Raw genomic sequence first — 18492 nt, forward strand, 5'->3', positions numbered from 1 at the left:
CTGTGATTTGAATTCTTAAAGTCATGGTTTGAATTTGAAAAAGGCCCTCTACCCTCATGCCAGAGACCAGCTTTAATGAAGCAAGCACTCAACAGTCTCCAGATTGTGATTACTTTAAAATTTTAATCCTAGCTGGGAGCATTGACTATAAGGTGCCATGATCAGAAAGACAAAATAGGATTATTACTCTGGTGCACTTATGTGGTCTGATCTGCAGTCACTGAGACCTGCTACTTTGAGTGGAAGGTCATTATCATTGGCTTCAGTCTTGAATTTGGAAGCTTGTAGAGTCCTTGAAATGTTTTCCTTTTTTTGTTTCCTACAATCTTGGGTATATTCACTCAGGATTGAATTCCAGCAACCCTTTGGAAACTGACATCCTGCCTCCATACTTCCATATCCCCTTCTTAAAAACCATTAAGCATCTCTCTAGGGGCGAAAGGTTGTTTTAGAGTGTGGCTCTAGCCAGCTGGAACAGCTCTGTTCCGTGTAGGCACTGATGAGCTAGCATCACTCCAGGCCTCTGCACGAAGGGACCTTTGGGAGAATAATAGAAACACTGACTCATCACATGACCATTTGGAAGGGTCACAAGCCAGAGGCTGTCATTCTGCAGCCAACAACAACTTGGATCCTCCACCCTTAGTGGAGGGTCCCTTTTGTTACTGAGAAGCCACAAGCCACAGAATTGGGAAAGAAACACTGAGAAACTCCAATTAAGGGATATGCCCAAACTAGTCCTTGAAGATAAACAATATTAACTTAGATGCTCAGAATCCAAACTGAGAAGCTTTGGGGTCAAAGAAAAAGATTAGAAAAAGCACAAAAGCCAAAGAAGCTAATTCTTAATAGAAGGAGCAAGGTGAATACTGTAAGGTCACAAACTTTATGGGGAAGTGAAAAAAATGCCAGGACATTTGTTTGGAGATTTGCCGACAGGAATTTACTATGTAGTCAAAACACAAAGCTGCATCTTCTATTCCAGTGGCTCATTTACCAATCTGGAGCAAACCTTGCCAGAGAATGAGTTTTACAGGGTGAGGTGGGCAGGTTGGGGTTCCATAAAATAGTAGTCAAAGAGTAAAGGTGGCTCAGTGGAGCTAGGGTATGGGAGAAAGAAGATAGCATGAAAGATGACAGACATGTAAAAGTTCACTTCTGTTCTGAATAAATGTATTGAGAATTTTTGGGTAGCTAGCTCCTAGGGCTGGGAAGAAGGAGCTTTTACTTGACATTGAATGGTAGTCTAGTAGTGGTAGAGGGTGAAAGTGCAACCTTTGGATGTTTGAGGCAGGAAGGAAAGATGCTTTAGGATTCTGGGGTCTTTAGAACTCAGAATGGACATAAGAACAGAAGTTGGATCCATTTTACAATGCAGCCTTATATTAACAACCTGCTTGCTGAGGATCTGTTGACTAGAAGATGGGTTAAAACTAAAAGTGAGACAGGCCTGAATGTGATTGCTAAAACTCAGCCACACAGGTTCAGGTAAGCTTGTGTTTAACAACAACAAAAATAACAGAGGGTAGCACCTGTGGCTTAAGGACTAGGGCACCGGGCACCATATACTGGAGGTGGCGTGTTCAGGCCCGGCCTGGCCAAAAACTGCAGTAACAATAACAACAAGAAACAACAGAAAACACCTGAGGTTTTCCTTTAATTCAGCCTGTGTCATGAAATCATGGTATTACAGCTCTATCAGGCTGTATTAGTAAAAGTGCTGCATTTAGGAAGAGCCTTATATATCATGTCCACTTGTGGCCACCTATGTTAAGGACATCTGAGGTAGCAGGAGGGCAATGGCAGAGGCAAGACCAAAGGAATTGGGATTTTTCAGGGGTCCTCAAACTTTTTAAACGGGGCCAGTTCACTGTCCCTCAGACCGTTGGAGGGCTGTGACTATGGGCCTTGGGACAAGTTGGCTGCTAAGCAGAACAGGCAGCGGTGGCAAACACACCCAGCGGGCTGGATAAATGTCCTAGGCGGGCTGCATGTGGCCTGCGGGCTGCAGTTTGAGGACACCTGGTTTAGTTGATAAGGAAGGACATGTTCAAATAAATGTAGTTATTCAAAATGATTGGGCTGGAAATAAAATGGGCTGAATTTTGACAGGTAGTGAGTTTCTTATCCCTGGAAGTGTTTAATCAAAATCTTTAATTAGGTCTAGGGGACTAGGGGAAGATTCCTTTACGAGCTCAAGGTAAAATCTGGTCATCTTTCCAGCTTTTTCCTAGCTTGATGAGCCTGGTTTCCGTTCACCATTGACTCACCACTACCCTACCAATTTCCCACGGTGGCCTGGGGCGGCTGCAGAAGGGGCTGCCTTCCAGTTCTGCTTCTGCCCTCCACTGTCAAGAGCCTCACCAATTTCCTCACTCCCCAACCTGTGGCCACTCTGCCTCCTGGCTGCCCAGAGGAGCCTGTGGGCTATGGACCAGCTAGTGCCCCCCTGCTGGGGAGAGACTGAACCCTCCTACTCCGCCCAAACTGCGCATTTGGGTTAGGGTGCAGACCTGATGGCAGGCTGGGGCATAGGCCTAGAACTGCCCAGGGGCTCAACCACCCAGAGTCCTGGATTCAGATTTCCACGACTCTCACCTGACAGCATGGGCACCTCAGTTCCAAGACAGGCAATGACCTGGGAGCGCAGTCCCTGGCGCTAGCCATATTCTTGAAGTCTCCTTCGTTCCAGGGCCTCAGTCTGACGCCCTCAGCCCTTTGCAGGAAGCCGACTCTTAAACCCGGGCAGGGGATGTGGGCCGAGGGCGAAACCCCGCCCCCCAGGGTCCCTGATCTTTGCCCCTGCCCCGGCTCTGTGCCTCAGGACAGGCACTGGCAGGCGGGCTGGCGGCGCTGCTTTTGTGTGTTAGGCTCCAAGGTGCTGGAGACCACCCCTAGCCCGCGGCCGCGTCCCCTCGCGCTCCCCGGCCCCTCCTTTCGGCGTTTCCAGCCCCCCTGCTCAACTCTGCGTGCCAGCTGGGGGATCGCTGGTTCGCTCCCCGCACGCCAGGAGGAGGGGCGAGGGCCGGCAGCCCCCTCCTTCGCGTGTGGCGCCGGAGCCTAGCCCAGCCCCGGGGACCCGCCGCCGCTGGTCATGTGGGCCGGACTGTTCCTCCGGGCCGCCTGCGTCGCGCTCTTGCTGACCCGGGCCCCGGCCCGAGGCTACACCGGGAGGAAGCCACCCGGTCATTTCGCGGCGGAGAGGTAAGCGCCCCGCGCCCTCTTACGCCCCCGCCGGGGGAGCACTATGGTACTGTAGCGGGGAGTCGCCGAGGGGAGCCTCGGAGCTGCCGGTAGTCGCGGGTCCAGGTTCGCTCTGGGGCGCTGTCCACGCGGGCGCAGCCTAGGGGTCCGGACAAAGAGACTGGTCTTGTGCCTCTGGGCGTGTGTCCGTTGCGCGCCCTTTATTGGGACTGTCCTGGCTGGGACCTAGGGGTGGATGGAGATCCAGGCGCTGGGTGAAGTCTAGGGTGCCCTGGAGCGCGGAACCCTGGCAAGGGGAGTTCTGGACTGATTGCTTTCGCTCCCAAACATGCTGGCTAGCTCTGCCTTAGCAGCGTCTGGCCTCCCCCACTGCGCTGGCCACTCTGGGCTAGGGGCTTTCCCTGTGTTCTGGCTTTATGCACATCGTGGACCTTGGAACCGCCTGGATCTCTTTGGGTTACGTTTCGGTTTCAGTCCGTGTTTGCGTGCGGGTGGGGTCGGGGGGGCTGCTGTGCCCTCTGCTGTCTTTCCTGGTGGATGCCGACCTCCCCACATGTTTGTTCTGTGGTGGAGGCCCGGCGCTGCGGGGTCGTGTGCGTGTGTGCGTGATGCTCAGAACGAAGGAACACTGTGTCAGCGGGCGGCCTGGCTCGGGGCCGCGTTCTCCGGGGGGCGCGCAACGGGGCGTCCCAGCTCCTTACACTTGTGTTCCGCAGCCAACGCCAGTTCTTGCTGGGATCCGGCCTCCACGCCGCAGCCTTCACGGCCTCCTGCCACCTGTCTCCGGGTCACCACCGACCCTGGGAGGTTCTTTGGGGCGATCTGGCAGCCTCTGGGCCCCTGCCCACCAGAGCGTTGGACTGCACGAGCCTCCCGGGCATCCTTTCATCTGACGCTTGGGTGGCACTGCCTGGCTTGGGTGGCACTGCCTGTCGATTTCCTAGCCCCCCAGGCTCAGCTCCTTAGGCCAGTCTGAAGAGTAGGAGTTGCCCGGCCCCTCCCTCCCAGGATGTGCCATAATCGCTCCAGCAAGTGCGCTGAGACTTCAGTCAGCTCTCCCCATCCCGCAGTGCCCCCTCTTCTACTGTGATGACTTCAGTGGAGGAAAAGGCTCTTTGAGGCCCCACAGATGTCCACAGACTTCTAAACTGCCATAGTGCCCTGAGCTTCCCTTTCCAGAATACTTGTCCTATTTTACATTGATTATTCTTTCTGAGAACAGAATAAATCTGTCTTATCCCGGATCCCCAGTACCTGGTGCAGTGCTGGGTACACAGTGGGTGCTCTGTAACGCCTGACTGCCAAGGTAGTGTTCCCTCAGCCTCTGAGCCGGAGAAGCGTGCAAGCGAAGGGTTTTCTGTTGCACTGGAATTCCCAATTCAAACCTGGGTGCACTTCATCACCCTTTGTCCAGGTCATTACTGGAGCTGGTTGCAATTGTCATCTCTGTTCCCCTATAGGCCTGTGATCTGGCTGCTCCTCCTGATTGCTCCTCAGTCTTCTGGCCCACCCCTCCCACCCCCTCAGGGCTGCATAGCCCATCCCAATGTGGAACTTGTCGTGCCCTATTGTCAATCACGTGGTTCCTGGTCTGCCCAGCATCCCTCAAAGGTGGGGATGGCCCCTTGTTGATGCCAATATGGCCACACCTCATCCAGCATCCAGTGTATGGTTGGATGTTCCTGGCTTTCTGCCCTTTTTGGACTCTGGATTCCCCTTCCCTGCCAACTCTGGACTATATTCCTGGTTCAGTGAACTCTCTTGCCTTCTCCAGTTGTGGGCAGCTCACTGTTGCTCCCATGCTAAGCCCAGAGATGTGACCTGTGTCAGTGCCTGTGGGGGGCCCTTGCTCTTCCTTCCTTCTGGCTTCTCTTCTCAGCCATTTTCTCAACAGTCATTTATTGAGCACTTACTATGTGCCACGCAGTGCTGTGGTGAACAGATAAGAAGTGCTTGTCTTTGGGGAGTTGTAGGGGAGACAGACAACAAATCAACAAATTAATTAATACTTTAACATCTCAGGAAGTGGGATGTGGAGAAACATAAAGCAAGGGAGAGGCAGACAAGAGGGCCTCTCTGAGAAGGTACTGTGGGGAGAGATTGGGGGAAGGGAGAGAGTGAGCTGAGTGAGTGTCTGAGGAAGAACCTTCGTGATAGGGAGAACTCCAGGTGCAAAGGTCCTGAGGCAGCCACCCCCAGGCTCTTCTTTCATCATAGAGCCTTTCCTCAGCCCGGAGTTCCCTCTTCCTGGCCATCTTTACTATCTGTTTTCTGTTTACTGCTATCTGTTCTCTCACACTTTTGTCTGTCCTCCCTCTAGGAGAGACTGTCTGGGTCATTTTCTCTTTGGAAACTTCCTATTGTCTCTCCAGGGAGGTCTTGAGAACTGTTTGTTGATTGACTTATAGACTGGCTAGGAAGCTTTCCTGTTGGTCAATCCCTCCCTAGACACCGCATGTGGGAAATTCTTTCTTCTCTCTTGCAGACGCCGGCTGGGCCCCCACGTCTGCCTCTCTGGGTTCGGGAGTGGCTGCTGCCCTGGCTGGGTGCCCTCCATGGGCAGTGGGCACTGTACCCTGCGTAAGTGCTTGTCCCTGTGCCCCAAGCCCTTTCCACCAGCAATGTACATTGCCAGCACTCAGTCCCTAGTCTAAGGGGCAGCTTGGGGGCCCCAGGGCCTAGTGCCCCACCTGCGTTTCTCCTCTTAGCTCTCTGCTCCTTTGGCTGTGGGAGTGGCATCTGCATCGCTCCCAATGTCTGCTCCTGCCAGGATGGAGAGCAAGGGGCCACCTGTCCAGGTAATGGGGATGGGCAGTGGCCAATGGGAAGGTGGGAAGGGCTGAATGAACACTGAGGTTATGTGCTAGGCACCAGGCAATTGAGATGCATTCCAGAATATCACCTACACAGAACTCTATTAGGTAGATACTGTATTCCTATTTGATAGAGGAGGAAACTAAGACAGAGAAATTGCTGTCTTGCTAGGTCGCATTGCTAGTAAGTGGCAGAGCTGGATTTAAACTCACCCCTATTTGTCTCCAGAGCCACCTTCCCAGCAGAAATCATCCTGGTGAGGTGGGGGTGACTGGGGCTGCCCTGCCGTGGTATGTGCTCACCAGTGCGATGCCTGTCTTAGAGGCCCACGGACCGTGTGGGGAGTATGGCTGTGACCTTACCTGTAACCATGGTGGCTGTCAAGAGGTGGCCCGGGTGTGCCCTGTGGGCTTCTCGATGACAGAGACAGCTGTTGGCATCAGGTGTACAGGTGAGAGGCCTGGGACCTGTAGGGGAGGGGGAAGGCCGGAATTATGTGTTTTCCCTGTTCTGCTAGGATGGTCTCCAGAGAGTTTCAAGCGCCACTCTGAGCCAGGACAAGCTCTGACATTGAGAGTGGGCAGGGAGGCCTGCAAACAAAAGAAATGCATCTCTTTTGGTACTTCTCAAATATTGATGAGCACCTCTGTGGGCAGGAATGGGGAAGTAGGGGCTGGGGTTACTGGAGCCATAGTTAGTCCCTGTTGTTATGGAACTTCTGAATATGGGGAAGGGAGACAAGTAATGGGACAGCTCAATGTAATGGTACTTAAACTAGGACAGAGGCTCAGAAACTAGAGTTGGGGGATGGTTGGCAAGGGAAGGCTCCTTGGGAAAGTGGCATGTGAAAGCCGCAGAAAGCTAAACTCACTAATTAGTTTGTAAAACTATTATTTGTAATTAAAATAAGGTCTGTTGCCTTCCCTGCACACAGCTACTGTAACTAGTTTCTTGCCAATCTTGCCAGAGCAGAAAAAGCCTTTCTGGAGTTTTCACTTTGTAAAAAATAATGTTTTCCCCCTTAATAGAAAAGTAAGAGATGATTCATTTTAGGACATTGAGGATAAAAGAAGAAAGTGAAAATAAACACCCCCTGGAAGTCTCTACCTGGAGACATTTGTTACTAAAATGAAGTTTTTTTTCCCGCCCTTTCACCTAAGTGTGTATGTGTTCGTATGTGTACGTGTGTATATGTATATTAGGCAAGCAAATATATGTTTTATAGAACTGCGATTATACTTTATGTATAGTTTTTGTTGATTATTTTTCCCATTAATCTTTATATTGTGAGTATCACTAAATATTCTTTGCAGCGTAATTTTTAACAGCTGTATACTTGGCTGCTGTTACTGAAATACTACTCTGTATCCCTCATTTAGGCGGTCTGCAGTGTTTCACTACTATATATAATGATGCAATAAAGAGGCTTCTTGTCTGCTGCTCTGATTATTTCCCAGAGGAGAACTATTGGGTCAGAGGGTCTTACTAAAGGAGTCTTGGAACTCATTGCTTGTTGCACCATCTCCTCCAGAAAGGAGAAGCAATTGAGCAATTGATTCTGCCCCGAAATGCCTTTTATCTTTCATCATGGGGTACTTTCCATACATACTTCCCTTTGTTGAGACAAACTGGGGCCAAGGAACAACCAGGGAACAAAATCAAAGCACAGGGTGCAGGACAGAGTGGCACTGGCTGCAGCCATGATGAATCGCAGCAGGATGGGGTTAGTTGGGGTGGGCTTCTTAGAGGTGGTGGGCATGATCTTGAAAGGGCCTGCCAGTGGGAAGAGCAAGGAGATGCCAGGGAGAAGGCTGAGTAGTGGGTAAGGAGAGTGGGCCAGATGGTGGGGAGACTCGGGTGCAGACAAGAGTAGGCTAATCCTGTAGGGCCTCAGGAGCTGCCGTAGGGGCAGAGATGCCTTGCACTGGGATTTGGGGAGTTCCATTCCTAGCTGTCTCACCCTTGGAGCCAGAGCATCTCACCAAGCTCACCAGCTAAGCACTTAGGCATGGATCCAGCTATCCCACCCAGTCAGTGGCCTCAGGGAACTCCTTTGTGCTCAGCTACCTGGTCTTAAGCTGCCTCTCTAGATATACAGTGCAGTCCCCACAGAGCACAGCTGCTGCCAGGAAGACTCTCAAGCCCATTCTCTATTCCAGTGGCCTTTCTTAGCCCATGTTGCCTCCAGGGCACACTTGCTGTGGCCAGCTGTTCCCGGGTGGGGCATTTATCACTGGCCTGTACTAGCCCGCCTGGGTGTGTGTTTTGGCTCCTATGTTATCTGACTGTAAACATCTGGAGAGTCAGTACTGTGTCTTTGTCACATTTGTATCCTCAGCGGTCCCTCTCTGGGTCTGCTGCACACAGATGGTGCTCAGTGAACATTTAAGGGAATGGTGCTGTTCATAATTTGATCAGGCTTCCTGCCCACTGCTCTCTGCCCTTTTGAGGAGCCCTGTGAAGTTGCCCTGCAGGTGGGGCCGCTGGAAACAGTCCTGTCTCAGCTCTCTGCTCTCATCAGCTGATCTGCATGCATCAAAGGGGGGGCCTGGTTTTGTGGTCTTTTCTTTCTTGGGTTTCCTTCCTCACCGGTGGCTTTTCTGGAGGTTCGGTTGGGGGGTTCCACGATGCTGAGGTTGGGGGTTCAATGATGCTGAGTACAGACTCCTTGGTGTGGGCACAGAGTCCTCGTGGGGTCAGTTTGTTCCCTGAGTCACAGTCATGTTCACAGTGGGTCGTGCAAGGGTGTTTTCTCTCTTCTCAGACATTGATGAATGTTTAAGCTCCTCTTGCGAGGGCCACTGCGTGAACACAGAAGGCGGGTTTGTGTGTGAGTGTGGGCCAGGCATGCAGCTGTCTGCCGACCGCCACAGCTGCCAAGGTGAGCCTGCAGTGAAGGGACGGCCGCTCTGGGAGGGGTGACAGTGATGCCCTGTTGAACACTTGGTCCTGCTGGGCCGAGCATGGTGTGCTCTCCACACATCTATGCATCATTTAACTTTCCCCAAGATCTGAGAGAGATGCTCTTACCATCCTCATTTGACTGATGAGGAGACCATTCCATCAGTAAGAGGTCTGAGAGCTAGAACCTGCTGCTGCTATTGTAGGGTAGAGGACTGGAGGACAGGCCTCTGGGAGGGGTGGGTTCCACCATCCTGGGGAAGGAGGCCACTGAGATGAAGGGGTTGCAGGGCTGTGAGCATGTCCAGAAGGGCTGTGGGAGGGGCACGCTGGGCTGGAGTCATTCATTCTCTCATTCGTTGGTTCCACCTGCCCTGTGCAGGCCCAGGTCCTGTAGCCACCAGAGGAGTAGGATCTTCCACAGTTTGGTGGGGAGGGGAGGAGCAAGATGGGGACAAGCGATAAGTGCTGTGGGAAGAGAAGGAAACTTTCCTCCTAAACCAGCAGGAGAGATCTTTTATAATAATCACTCATTCTTTCAAAATGATTTTTATATATACAAGTTATGTAAGAAACCTTCTCACTTAAACAAGGCAGTTAAGATAAAAGCTCCCCCTTTGATACTGTGCTATTATTTTCTCTGTTTAAAATTTTCCCAAATTGCTGTTCCAGGGACGCTGTCTAAAGGCACCCATGGGTGCCAAACACCCAGAGTTTGACATACGGTTGTAGGCTTTTCTGCAATACAGCCTCTAACAAAACTGGGCTGTCTCAAACTCCTGGCAATAGAATTGTTTACCTTTATACCAAGGGGGTTGGGAAAGTACCAAAATCTGTATGTAGCATGTGCCCAGAAAGACTTTGAAGGGTTCGTGCTGTGAGACCTAAAGTTCTTATGGGATTGTCTAAAACAACGACAAAAAAAATATGTCAGCAGGGCCTAGGGTGGTTCCATGTGTGCTAAATGTGTTTATGACAGGATCAAGCATGCTTTCTTTATTAAGGAAAATCATTGGGAAAGTGTTGAAGGCATAAGCACAGAATCAGAAAGCTAAACAAGAAAATGAAGCTTTTTTGAGTAATAAAAATTAAAAGAATTATAAAAGAATTAAAAAAGAATTAAAAAAATTATAATTTTTTTCCCACAAATTATAAAAGAAAAAAATTTTTTTTTTTGAGTCTCATTGTGTCACCCTTGGTAGAGTGTAATGACATCACAGCTCACAGCAACCTCAAACTCTTGGGCTTAAGTGATTCTCTTGCCTCAGCCTCCTGAGTAGCTGGGACTACTTGCGCCCACCACAATGCCCAGCTATTTTTTGGTTGCAGTTGTCATTGTTGTTTTAGCAGGCCTGGGCCAGGTTCAAACCCGCCACCCTTGGTGTATGTGGCTGGCACCCTACTCACTAAGCTACAGATGCCCAACCTATAAAAGAAGTTTTAAAAGTCATGGTGTTAGCCCCAGGCCCTCTCTTCCACCGTCACCCTCTGCTCTCCCTAGAGAATAACCCTGGTGTCTGCATGGGCTGCCATAATGAAATTCTACAGGCTAAGTTTCATGTACACAAAAGACATTTATTCTCAAATTTCTAGAGGCTGGAAAGCCCAAGAGTGAGGTGCTGACCAATTCATTTTCTGGTGAGGGCTCTCTTCCTGGCTTGCAGAAGGCAGTCTTCTTGCTGTGTCCTCATGTGATGGAGAGAAGGGGATAGGGAGAGAGAGAGAGAGAGAGAGAATGTACCCTGACTCTTCTAGTAAGGGCTCTAATTCTATCATGAGGGCTCCACCCTCATGACTGAATCTAAATCTATCATCTTCCAAAGACTCTACCTCCAAATAATATCACACTGGATGTTAAGGCTTCACATGAATTTAGGGGTGACACTACTCCGTAGCCCCCCATTATCAATCTGATGTGTTTTATGACTGCCTATCCCCATGATGTGTACATACATAGGAACTTATAGAGATATGATAGGTGCTGAACTTTATGTCCCAGCTACCAGGCTAAGAAGTTTACATTTTCTCATTTTATCCTCAGAATTATCCTATGAAGTTGGTCTGTTTATCTTCATATTATTGATAGGAACACCAAGGATAAGGAAATGAAATTACTTGCCCAAGATCATGTGAGAGCTAAGATTTGAACCCAGTCATTCCTCTGCTTGTTTTTTCCTCCCTTCAAGAATTGGTGTTGAGGATCTTTCCACATCTGCCTTGTTGCTTTTCACTGCTGATTCTGGTCCATAGTTTACAAACTCTTATTGATGAACATGGAGATCATTTCCATTTTTTCACAATTTCAAACAACAGCATGGTGAAGGTTTTACAGAGGAGGTGCTATCACAGCTGAGTTTTGAGGTATACGTAGTTTTCCAGCCAGATAAGTAGAAAAGGCAGACAGGAGAACATGGAAAAAGGGAGAGGCCTGAAAGAGTGTGGTGTGTTTGGAAGATGGCAAGAATTTAGGCCAGAGTGAAGGTGGGTGGCTGGGAAGGGCTGTGTGAGATGGTACAGCTTTGGTGCCTTATTCTAGGATAAGTCCTGTGGCCTTTGGGAGGCTTGACAAGATGAAGGAGGGGGAGGAGTGAGCTGATCCAAGGCATCTGTAGGAATTGGTAGACCCATGTGGGTGGTGAGGAAGAGATGGAATTAAGGTAGTCTATCCTGAGTAGGGTAGGAGATTGTGATGAGAGAGGAAGAGGGGACCACATATTTCCAAAGCTCTGTGGTGAAATGAACACCAGCCCTGGCCTTTTCCCTTCCAGACACTGATGAATGCCTAGGAACCCCTTGTCAGCAGAGATGTAAAAATAGCATCGGCAGCTACAAGTGTTCCTGTCGAACTGGCTTCCACCTCCACGGCAACCGGCATTCCTGTGTAGGTAAGGCTGGGAGGACCCTGTGCCACTCAGGAAGATGGACAGGAGAGCCCAGGGACCTAGGAAGGTCAGCAGTTGGACCTCCTGGCACTCTGGAGTCTGAAGGGGCTTGAGCCTTTGCTTGGAGCCTGCCTGTCTCTGGGGTTGGCATAGTGCCACACAGAAGATCCTGTCTTGGACTTTTCCTGGCCACATGCCAGCTTCATCCTGTTATGTTTCTCTTCCGCTCCTCTCCCAGATACACCCCAAGGATTCCTCTCTGCTCACCCATTTTCTTGGCTGCCTTTGCTCCCCTTGGTAAATAAAGCACGTTATGTCTTGGTTCCTCTGGTTTAGAAGGAGACCCCTGTTTTTCCATCCCATTAGCAGAAATTTCCAGAAAGGGATTGGCATGTTTGGCCATAAGCTTGGCTCATGGGTTGAAGGTGGGGTCCCATGGGCCTGAAAAAAGACCTTGTTCTAGTGGATTTAGGTTTTAGTCCTGAAGTCTATCTTGAGCAGCTCAGTGAGTTTTAAGACTTTTTCAGAAAGAAAAACTGGAGAGTAGAAGGTTTGGTGAAGAGATTCCCAGCAAGGCTGAGACCCGCCAGGTAGCACTTAATCTCTGCTGCCTAGTGTTGGGGATGAGTCACTGATATATATATATATATATATACCCATTCAATGCCTGTAGTATGTGTAAACCTTCCAAGGAGACTAGCCTAGATTTCAGCCCTGCTTCCAGCGTCTGATCCACATCCCGCACCCTGGGGCAGGGATGGACCTCTAAGAACCTGGCAAGGAGACGCCCAGTTTTTTGGGAGTAAGAAGGGCTCAGTAGCCTGGACAAGGCAGCGGTCCGTACCGGCGCTCTTCTGCAGATGTAAACGAGTGTCGGAGACCACTGGAGAGGCGAGTCTGTCACCATTCCTGCCATAACACCGTGGGCAGCTTCCTGTGCACATGTAGACCTGGCTTCAGGCTCAGAGCTGACCGCGTCTCCTGTGAAGGTGAGAGAGGCGCTTCGCCCTCTTGAAGACCAGCCGCATCCCTAGCACTGGGCCCGACCCCGGAGCCCCGCCCTAGGTGCTAGGCCCCGCCCCAGCACCAGGCCCCTCCTACAGCACCGGGCCCCGCCTTCAGAGCGCATCCCTGCCCTTGGTGATAGGCCCCGCCCTCTTGGGGGCCCATTTCTTACCCTGCCCAGTCTTGTTTTCTGTTCATTTTATTTTCAACATCTCACCTTCCTCGTTTTCTCTTTTCACTTATGTATCTGCTCTTCCTTTGTTTTCCTCACTGTTTTCCCAGCCCTCTGTTTTCCCCCAAATGGTAAAAGGAAAGAAACCAGCAGTGTTAAGAGTGATAAGGGCTCCCAGGGACAGGGCAGTGTTGGGCGGTTCTGGTCCTCCAGCAGGGCCCTAAACATGTGCATAATGTTGTTCACGTGATGGAGGCTGTTCTGCCAGAAGGCTCCACTTTTCACTTCTCAGGGGCCATGGAGGTCTTTCCATGCCTGTGCCGAGAAAACTACCTCCTTCCCTTTAGTCCATGGCACTGGTTCCCGTTAGTCACTGAGCTCACCTGTTCATTTCCTACCCCGGCCCCTTTCTCCCTGGGATCTTGAATCTCTCCCTTCTCTTCTCCCTCACCTGCCACCTTCTCTCTCTTAGTTTTTCTGATTCTCTCTCTCCTTCTTTCAGACCCTTGGGTAGTGGGTGTCCATCTGCAGAGGAAAAGACCTTTCTCCTGGTCCTAAGTATGTATATGTGTGTTGGGGCAGGGCCTGTCTGCACCAGCCTGGACTGTCCCTCCACCCCAAGCCTCGGCATGCCCGCCAGGGGAGCCACAGCTGGGTGGGAGGAGGAGACACACTTGGACCTGTCAGGACATAGGAGTGGGGGCAGGTTATTCCCTGGATGGATCTCTGAAGTGTTAGAGGTCCACCTGGAACATTGGCAACTCTCTTGTGGCAGGTGAGGAAGGGAAACAGAAGAATATGATTGTGCTGTATCTGAAGCCGCCAGGTGTAACCTCCTCCGGTTCATTGGTGCTTTTCCATCCATCTTCTCTAGGGATTGTACCCCAGCAGTTAGACCCATTATATTGATGAAGAACCTGGCCCAGAGACACTCAGTGACTTGTGCTGGTTGTGCCAAGTTCAGGTCCCCTGAACCCTACCTCTGCCCCTGCTTCCCCCCTCAAGAGATTTTTGTGCTTCTGTTTCAGCTTTCCCAAAGGCTGTGCTGGCCCCATCTGCCATCTTGCAGCCCCGGCAACACCCTCCCAAGATGCTCCTCCTGCTTCCGGAGGCAGGCCGGCCTGCCCTGTCCCCAGGACACAGCCCTCCTTCTGGGGCTCCAGGGCCTCCAGCAGGAGTCAAGACCACCCACCTGCCATCTCCCACCCCACCACTACCCATGTCCTCCCATTCTGACCCTACGAGGGTGCTCTCCACTCCGATGGCTACCCCAGTGCCTACTGCCTCCCTGCTGAGAACGCTCAGGCCTCCCTCACTCCTCCAGGGGGAGGGGTTGGGGACCCCTTCCTCACCGAGGGGCCCTGAGGTCCCACGACTAGCAACAAGGCCTTCTCCCTGTTGGCACCTGGGAGCCATATATAAATCAGGGAGCCGCTGGACTGAGCCTGGGTGTTCCCAGTGCTGGTGTGAGGTGGGTGTGAGGTGTTTCTATAGCTGCCCTGTTCTGGCATCTGGGGCCTTACAGACGTAAGAGTTATGGTAGCTATAACTCCTGCTTGTGCTTCTAGGACGGAGAGGTGACCTGTGAAAAGGTGAGGTGTGAAGCCGCTTGTTCCCACCCGATTCCCTCCAAAGATGGGGGGTGCTGCCCCTCATGTACAGGTGAGAGCCTGTGCCAGGGAAGACACAGTCTTGCCTCTTCCCTTCCCTTAGCCCTCCTGCAGCCCAAAGGCTGTTCTCCAACTTTAGTGTGCATTAGAATCACCTGGAGGGCTTATTAAACCATAGATCCCTGGTCTCTGCCCCTGGAGTTTCTAATTGAGCAGATCTGAACTAAGGCATGAATATATGCTTTTCTAGTAAGTTCCCAGGTGATTCTGATGTGCTGGTCTGAAGACCACACTTGGAGAACCACTTGTCTCTGCTGTAATATCCCTTACGGGGAGCTTTTCATCTTCTGGGCATCTTTTTTGAGCTTCATTCATTCTTCCTTTTATTCATTCATTCAATGAGCCTCTCCAAACCCATTCTGCAATCCTTCTCCCTTCTCCCAATTCCCCTCCTCCAGGAAGAATCATTTATAAATTCTGCCCGATACCCCCCACTCCAGGCTCTGTTAATAGCTTTTCATTTGCTTCTCATTGCTATGAAGATAGAGACCCAAATTTTAACAGATCCTTACAGACTACTGGAAACTTGCTCTATATATGAATCCCTGAGGCTCTTATTGAAATGCAGATTTTCATTCTGAAGGCCTGGGAATAGGTCTGAGAATCTCCATTTCTCTGTTGCATTTGGTGTTAAGATGCTGAGGTTGCTGGACATTGAGCAGCAGTTAAAAATTCTTCCTAATGGTTAAAATGGAAATGCACTTGGTGATTTTTTTTCTTTTTGTTTTGAAATAGAGTCTCACTCTGTCGTCCACCACAACACCTGGCTATGTTTAGAGACAGCGTCTTATTCTGGTTCAGGCTGGTCTTGAACTCATAAGCTCAAGCAATCCACACACTTCGGGTGCTAGGTTTACAGGAGTGAGCCACTAGGCCTGGCTTTATGATTTTCTTTCTTTCTTTCTTTTTTTCTTTTTTTGAGACAGAGCTTCAAGCTGTTGTCCTGGGTAGAATGCCGTGGTGTCACAGCTCATAGCAACCTCCAACTCCTGGGCTTAAGTGATTCTGTTGCCTCAACTTCCCAAGTAGCTGGGACTACAGGTGCCCGCCACAACACCTGGCTATTTTTTGGTTATAGTTACCATTGTTGTTTGGCAGGCCCAGGCTGGATTTGAACCCATCAGCTCTGGTGTATGTGGCTGGTGCCTTAGCCACTTGAGCTACAGGCACCAAGCCTTTATGATTTTCTTAAGGATAATTGTGATCATTTACTCACTGTGCTTTGAGAGTCACTGAGCCTTGAATCTAAATTACTGGGTACTTTAGATCTGAAGTTTCCGATCTCTAAGTCCCCTGCTGGATATATGCTGGTATTTCCATTTTGCAGTGAAGACAACTGAGTTCTAGAGAGGTTAATGGCACCTCCAAGGCCACTCAGCTAAACCGATCTGGCAGACCAGGTTTTGAACCCAGGCTGCTTTTCCTTCCTCCTGGGAATGAAATGTGGTGCTCTCTAGACAGCTGTGAGTTTATCAGACATGAATGGACCCTGGGATGATCCCTGCAGATGTCTCCTGGGTAGTTCTGGGGTTGTAGGACCACACAGTTAGGGTACTTGGATCTGCTGCTCCTGGGCAACCAGGGCAGTGAGGGAAGGTTCCAGTTACATTATGCCTGGAAAAGCAGTGAGACCTCAAGTTTCCTCTTCTTTGAAGAGGTCTGATGCCACCATCTCCTGTTTGTCTTTCAAGGCTGTTTTCACAGTGGCGTTGTCCGAGCTGAGGGGGACGTGTTTTCACCTCCCAATGAGAACTGCACCGTCTGTGTCTGCCTGGTAAGCCTCACAAGATCCTCAAAGCTTCGTGGGTGTTTTCTTAACCTTTGGGGTTTTAGAGGAAGGAGAAAAGACTGGATGTTGAAGGTGAGCTTGTTGAATGGAAGGGAGAGGGGCTCAGGTTGTGGATTTGGATTAGAACCTGTAGAATTTAAAAGGGTGGGGGAAGCATAGAAGCTGAAGGTCAGTGGAGTCAGGGAGGCTTGTGCGGAGCAGAAGAGAGCCAAAAGGCAAACAGGGTCTGTCTGTTTAGGAAGGGGAGGGGAAGAAGCTTCCATGGAAACTTCCCTCCAGGGAGACCATTTTTCTGTCCAGGCAAAATATTTGCCAACACAATAAAGGTCTCTACATTTGGGAGGCCAAGGCTCATTACCAAACTCACCTTGTTAAGAGTATTTTGCTTTAGGCAAATTCACTCCTTCAAGAAAGGAGTGAATAGTTTTTTTTTTTTTGAGACAGAGCCTCAAGCTGTCCGCCTGGGTAGAGTGCCGTGGCATTACAGCTCACAGCAACCTCCAACTCCTGGGCTCAAGCGAGTCTCTTGCCTCAGCCTCCCAAGTAGCTGGGACCACAGGCGCCCGCCACAACGCCCGGCAATTTTTTGGTTGCAGCCGTCGTTGTTTTGGCGGGTCCGGGCTGGGGATTCGAACCCGCCACCTTAGGTGTATGTGGCTGGCGCCTTAGCCGGTTGAGCTATAGGCGCCGAGCCTAGTTTTTTTTTTTTAATGCACCTACTATGTGCAGAGGCACCGGATGCCATCACACATATTTGATTTTGAGCACCCACTGTGGGCCAGGTCCAGGTTTGGTGCTTTTTATCTCTTTTCTCACCAAGGCTGCTGCAGCTCTTCAGGGTCAGCTTTATTATCTGTCTCTAGTCTCTAGATGAAAAGATTGAGGCTGGGAGGTGGCAGAGTTGGGGTTTGATCTGAGGTCTGTATAAGCCCCAAATCAAGGCTCTGTTGTCCAACCCATCCTACTGCCCTCTGGCAATGTTTAAAAGTGGCTCACGCTTGTAATTCCAGCACTTTGGGAGACTGAGGTGGGAGGATCACTTGAGGCCAGGAGTTTGAGACCAGCCTGGGCAACATAGCCAGACCCTATTTCTAAAAAAAATAGAAAAATTAGCTGAGTGTGGTGGCACATGCCTACAGTCTTAGCTTTAGAGAGACTGAGGCACAAGGATTACTTGAACCCAGGAGTTTGAGGTGGAGCTTGTAGTGAGCTGTGATGATACCACTGCATTCTAGCCTGGATAACAGAGTGTAGCCTTTCCTCTAAAAACAAGTGGCTCCTGCTCTGACATTGAGAGCAGGAGCTGCATTGTGGCCCCAGATACTGCATGATTTCTTGAGCTTTTCCTGTGTGCCAGGCAAATGCACAGCGGCCAAGGGCATTCATGTGCCATCTCATTGCATGGGTTCCCTGGCAAAGCACCGAGAGAGGCACTGATCCTAGTCTATCTCACAGATAGGGAGGCTGAGGCTCAAAGTTGGAGCGTACTTTGCCCAGGGTCTCATGAGGGGAGGAACAGACACTGGAACTCAGGTCTGGCTGACTCTAAAGTGGGGGCTTTTATTTTTATTTATGTGTTTATTTGGTTTTGAGACAGAGTCTCAAGCTGTCGCTCTAGTAGAGTGCCATGATGTCATAGTTTACAGCAACCCCCAACTATTTGGCTCAAGTGACCCTCTTGCCTCAGTTTTTCTATTTTTAGTAGAGACAGGGGTCTCACTTTTGCTCAGATTGGTTTTGAACTCGTGAACTCAAGCAATCCATCTGCCTCGGCTTCCCAGAGTGCTAAGATTATAGGCGTGAACCACTGTGCCTGGCCTTAACGTGGGGGCTTTTAGGTCCTATGCCAAATGTTTTATATTTATTTTGACATTTAATCCTTTGAATGGCCAATGCCAGCTGCTTGGTTCAAAACTCAGATATAGGCTCGGCGCCTATAGCTCAACCGGCTAAGGCGCCAGCCACGTACACCTAGGGTGGCGGGTTTGAGTCCCCAGCCCGGACCCGCCAAACAACAATGACGGCTGCAACCAAAAAATAGCCGGGCGTTGTGGC

At 50.4% G+C, this 18492-nt stretch overlaps 1 protein-coding gene across 4 annotated transcripts in view; it reads left to right on the forward strand.

The window, feature by feature from the left end:
- Positions 1-2817: 2817 nt before the first annotated feature.
- The window catches only part of VWCE (von Willebrand factor C and EGF domains), a 31857-nt gene continuing 16182 nt past the window's right edge, over positions 2818-18492 (forward strand). For 3 of the 4 annotated variants that reach the window (XM_003798754.2, XM_023518443.1, XM_023518442.1), the window contains exons 1-10: positions 2818-3204; positions 5690-5784; positions 5913-6002; positions 6341-6469; positions 8783-8899; positions 11688-11804; positions 12662-12790; positions 14007-14449; positions 14547-14640; positions 16340-16422. In XM_003798754.2, coding sequence (XP_003798802.1) covers positions 3095-3204; positions 5690-5784; positions 5913-6002; positions 6341-6469; positions 8783-8899; positions 11688-11804; positions 12662-12790; positions 14007-14449; positions 14547-14640; positions 16340-16422 — 1407 coding nt within the window. In that variant the 5' untranslated portion in view covers positions 2818-3094. Of the gene's footprint in view, positions 3205-5689; positions 5785-5912; positions 6003-6246; positions 6470-8782; positions 8900-11687; positions 11805-12661; positions 12791-14006; positions 14450-14546; positions 14641-16339; positions 16423-18492 lie in introns of those variants that run through there. The other variant, XM_012810702.2, reaches the window with a different exon arrangement.

This window comes from Otolemur garnettii, unplaced genomic scaffold (genome assembly GCF_000181295.1).
Source record: "Otolemur garnettii isolate 467f Iridium unplaced genomic scaffold, OtoGar3 scaffold00140, whole genome shotgun sequence".
NCBI classification, from domain to species: domain Eukaryota; kingdom Metazoa; phylum Chordata; class Mammalia; order Primates; family Galagidae; genus Otolemur; species Otolemur garnettii.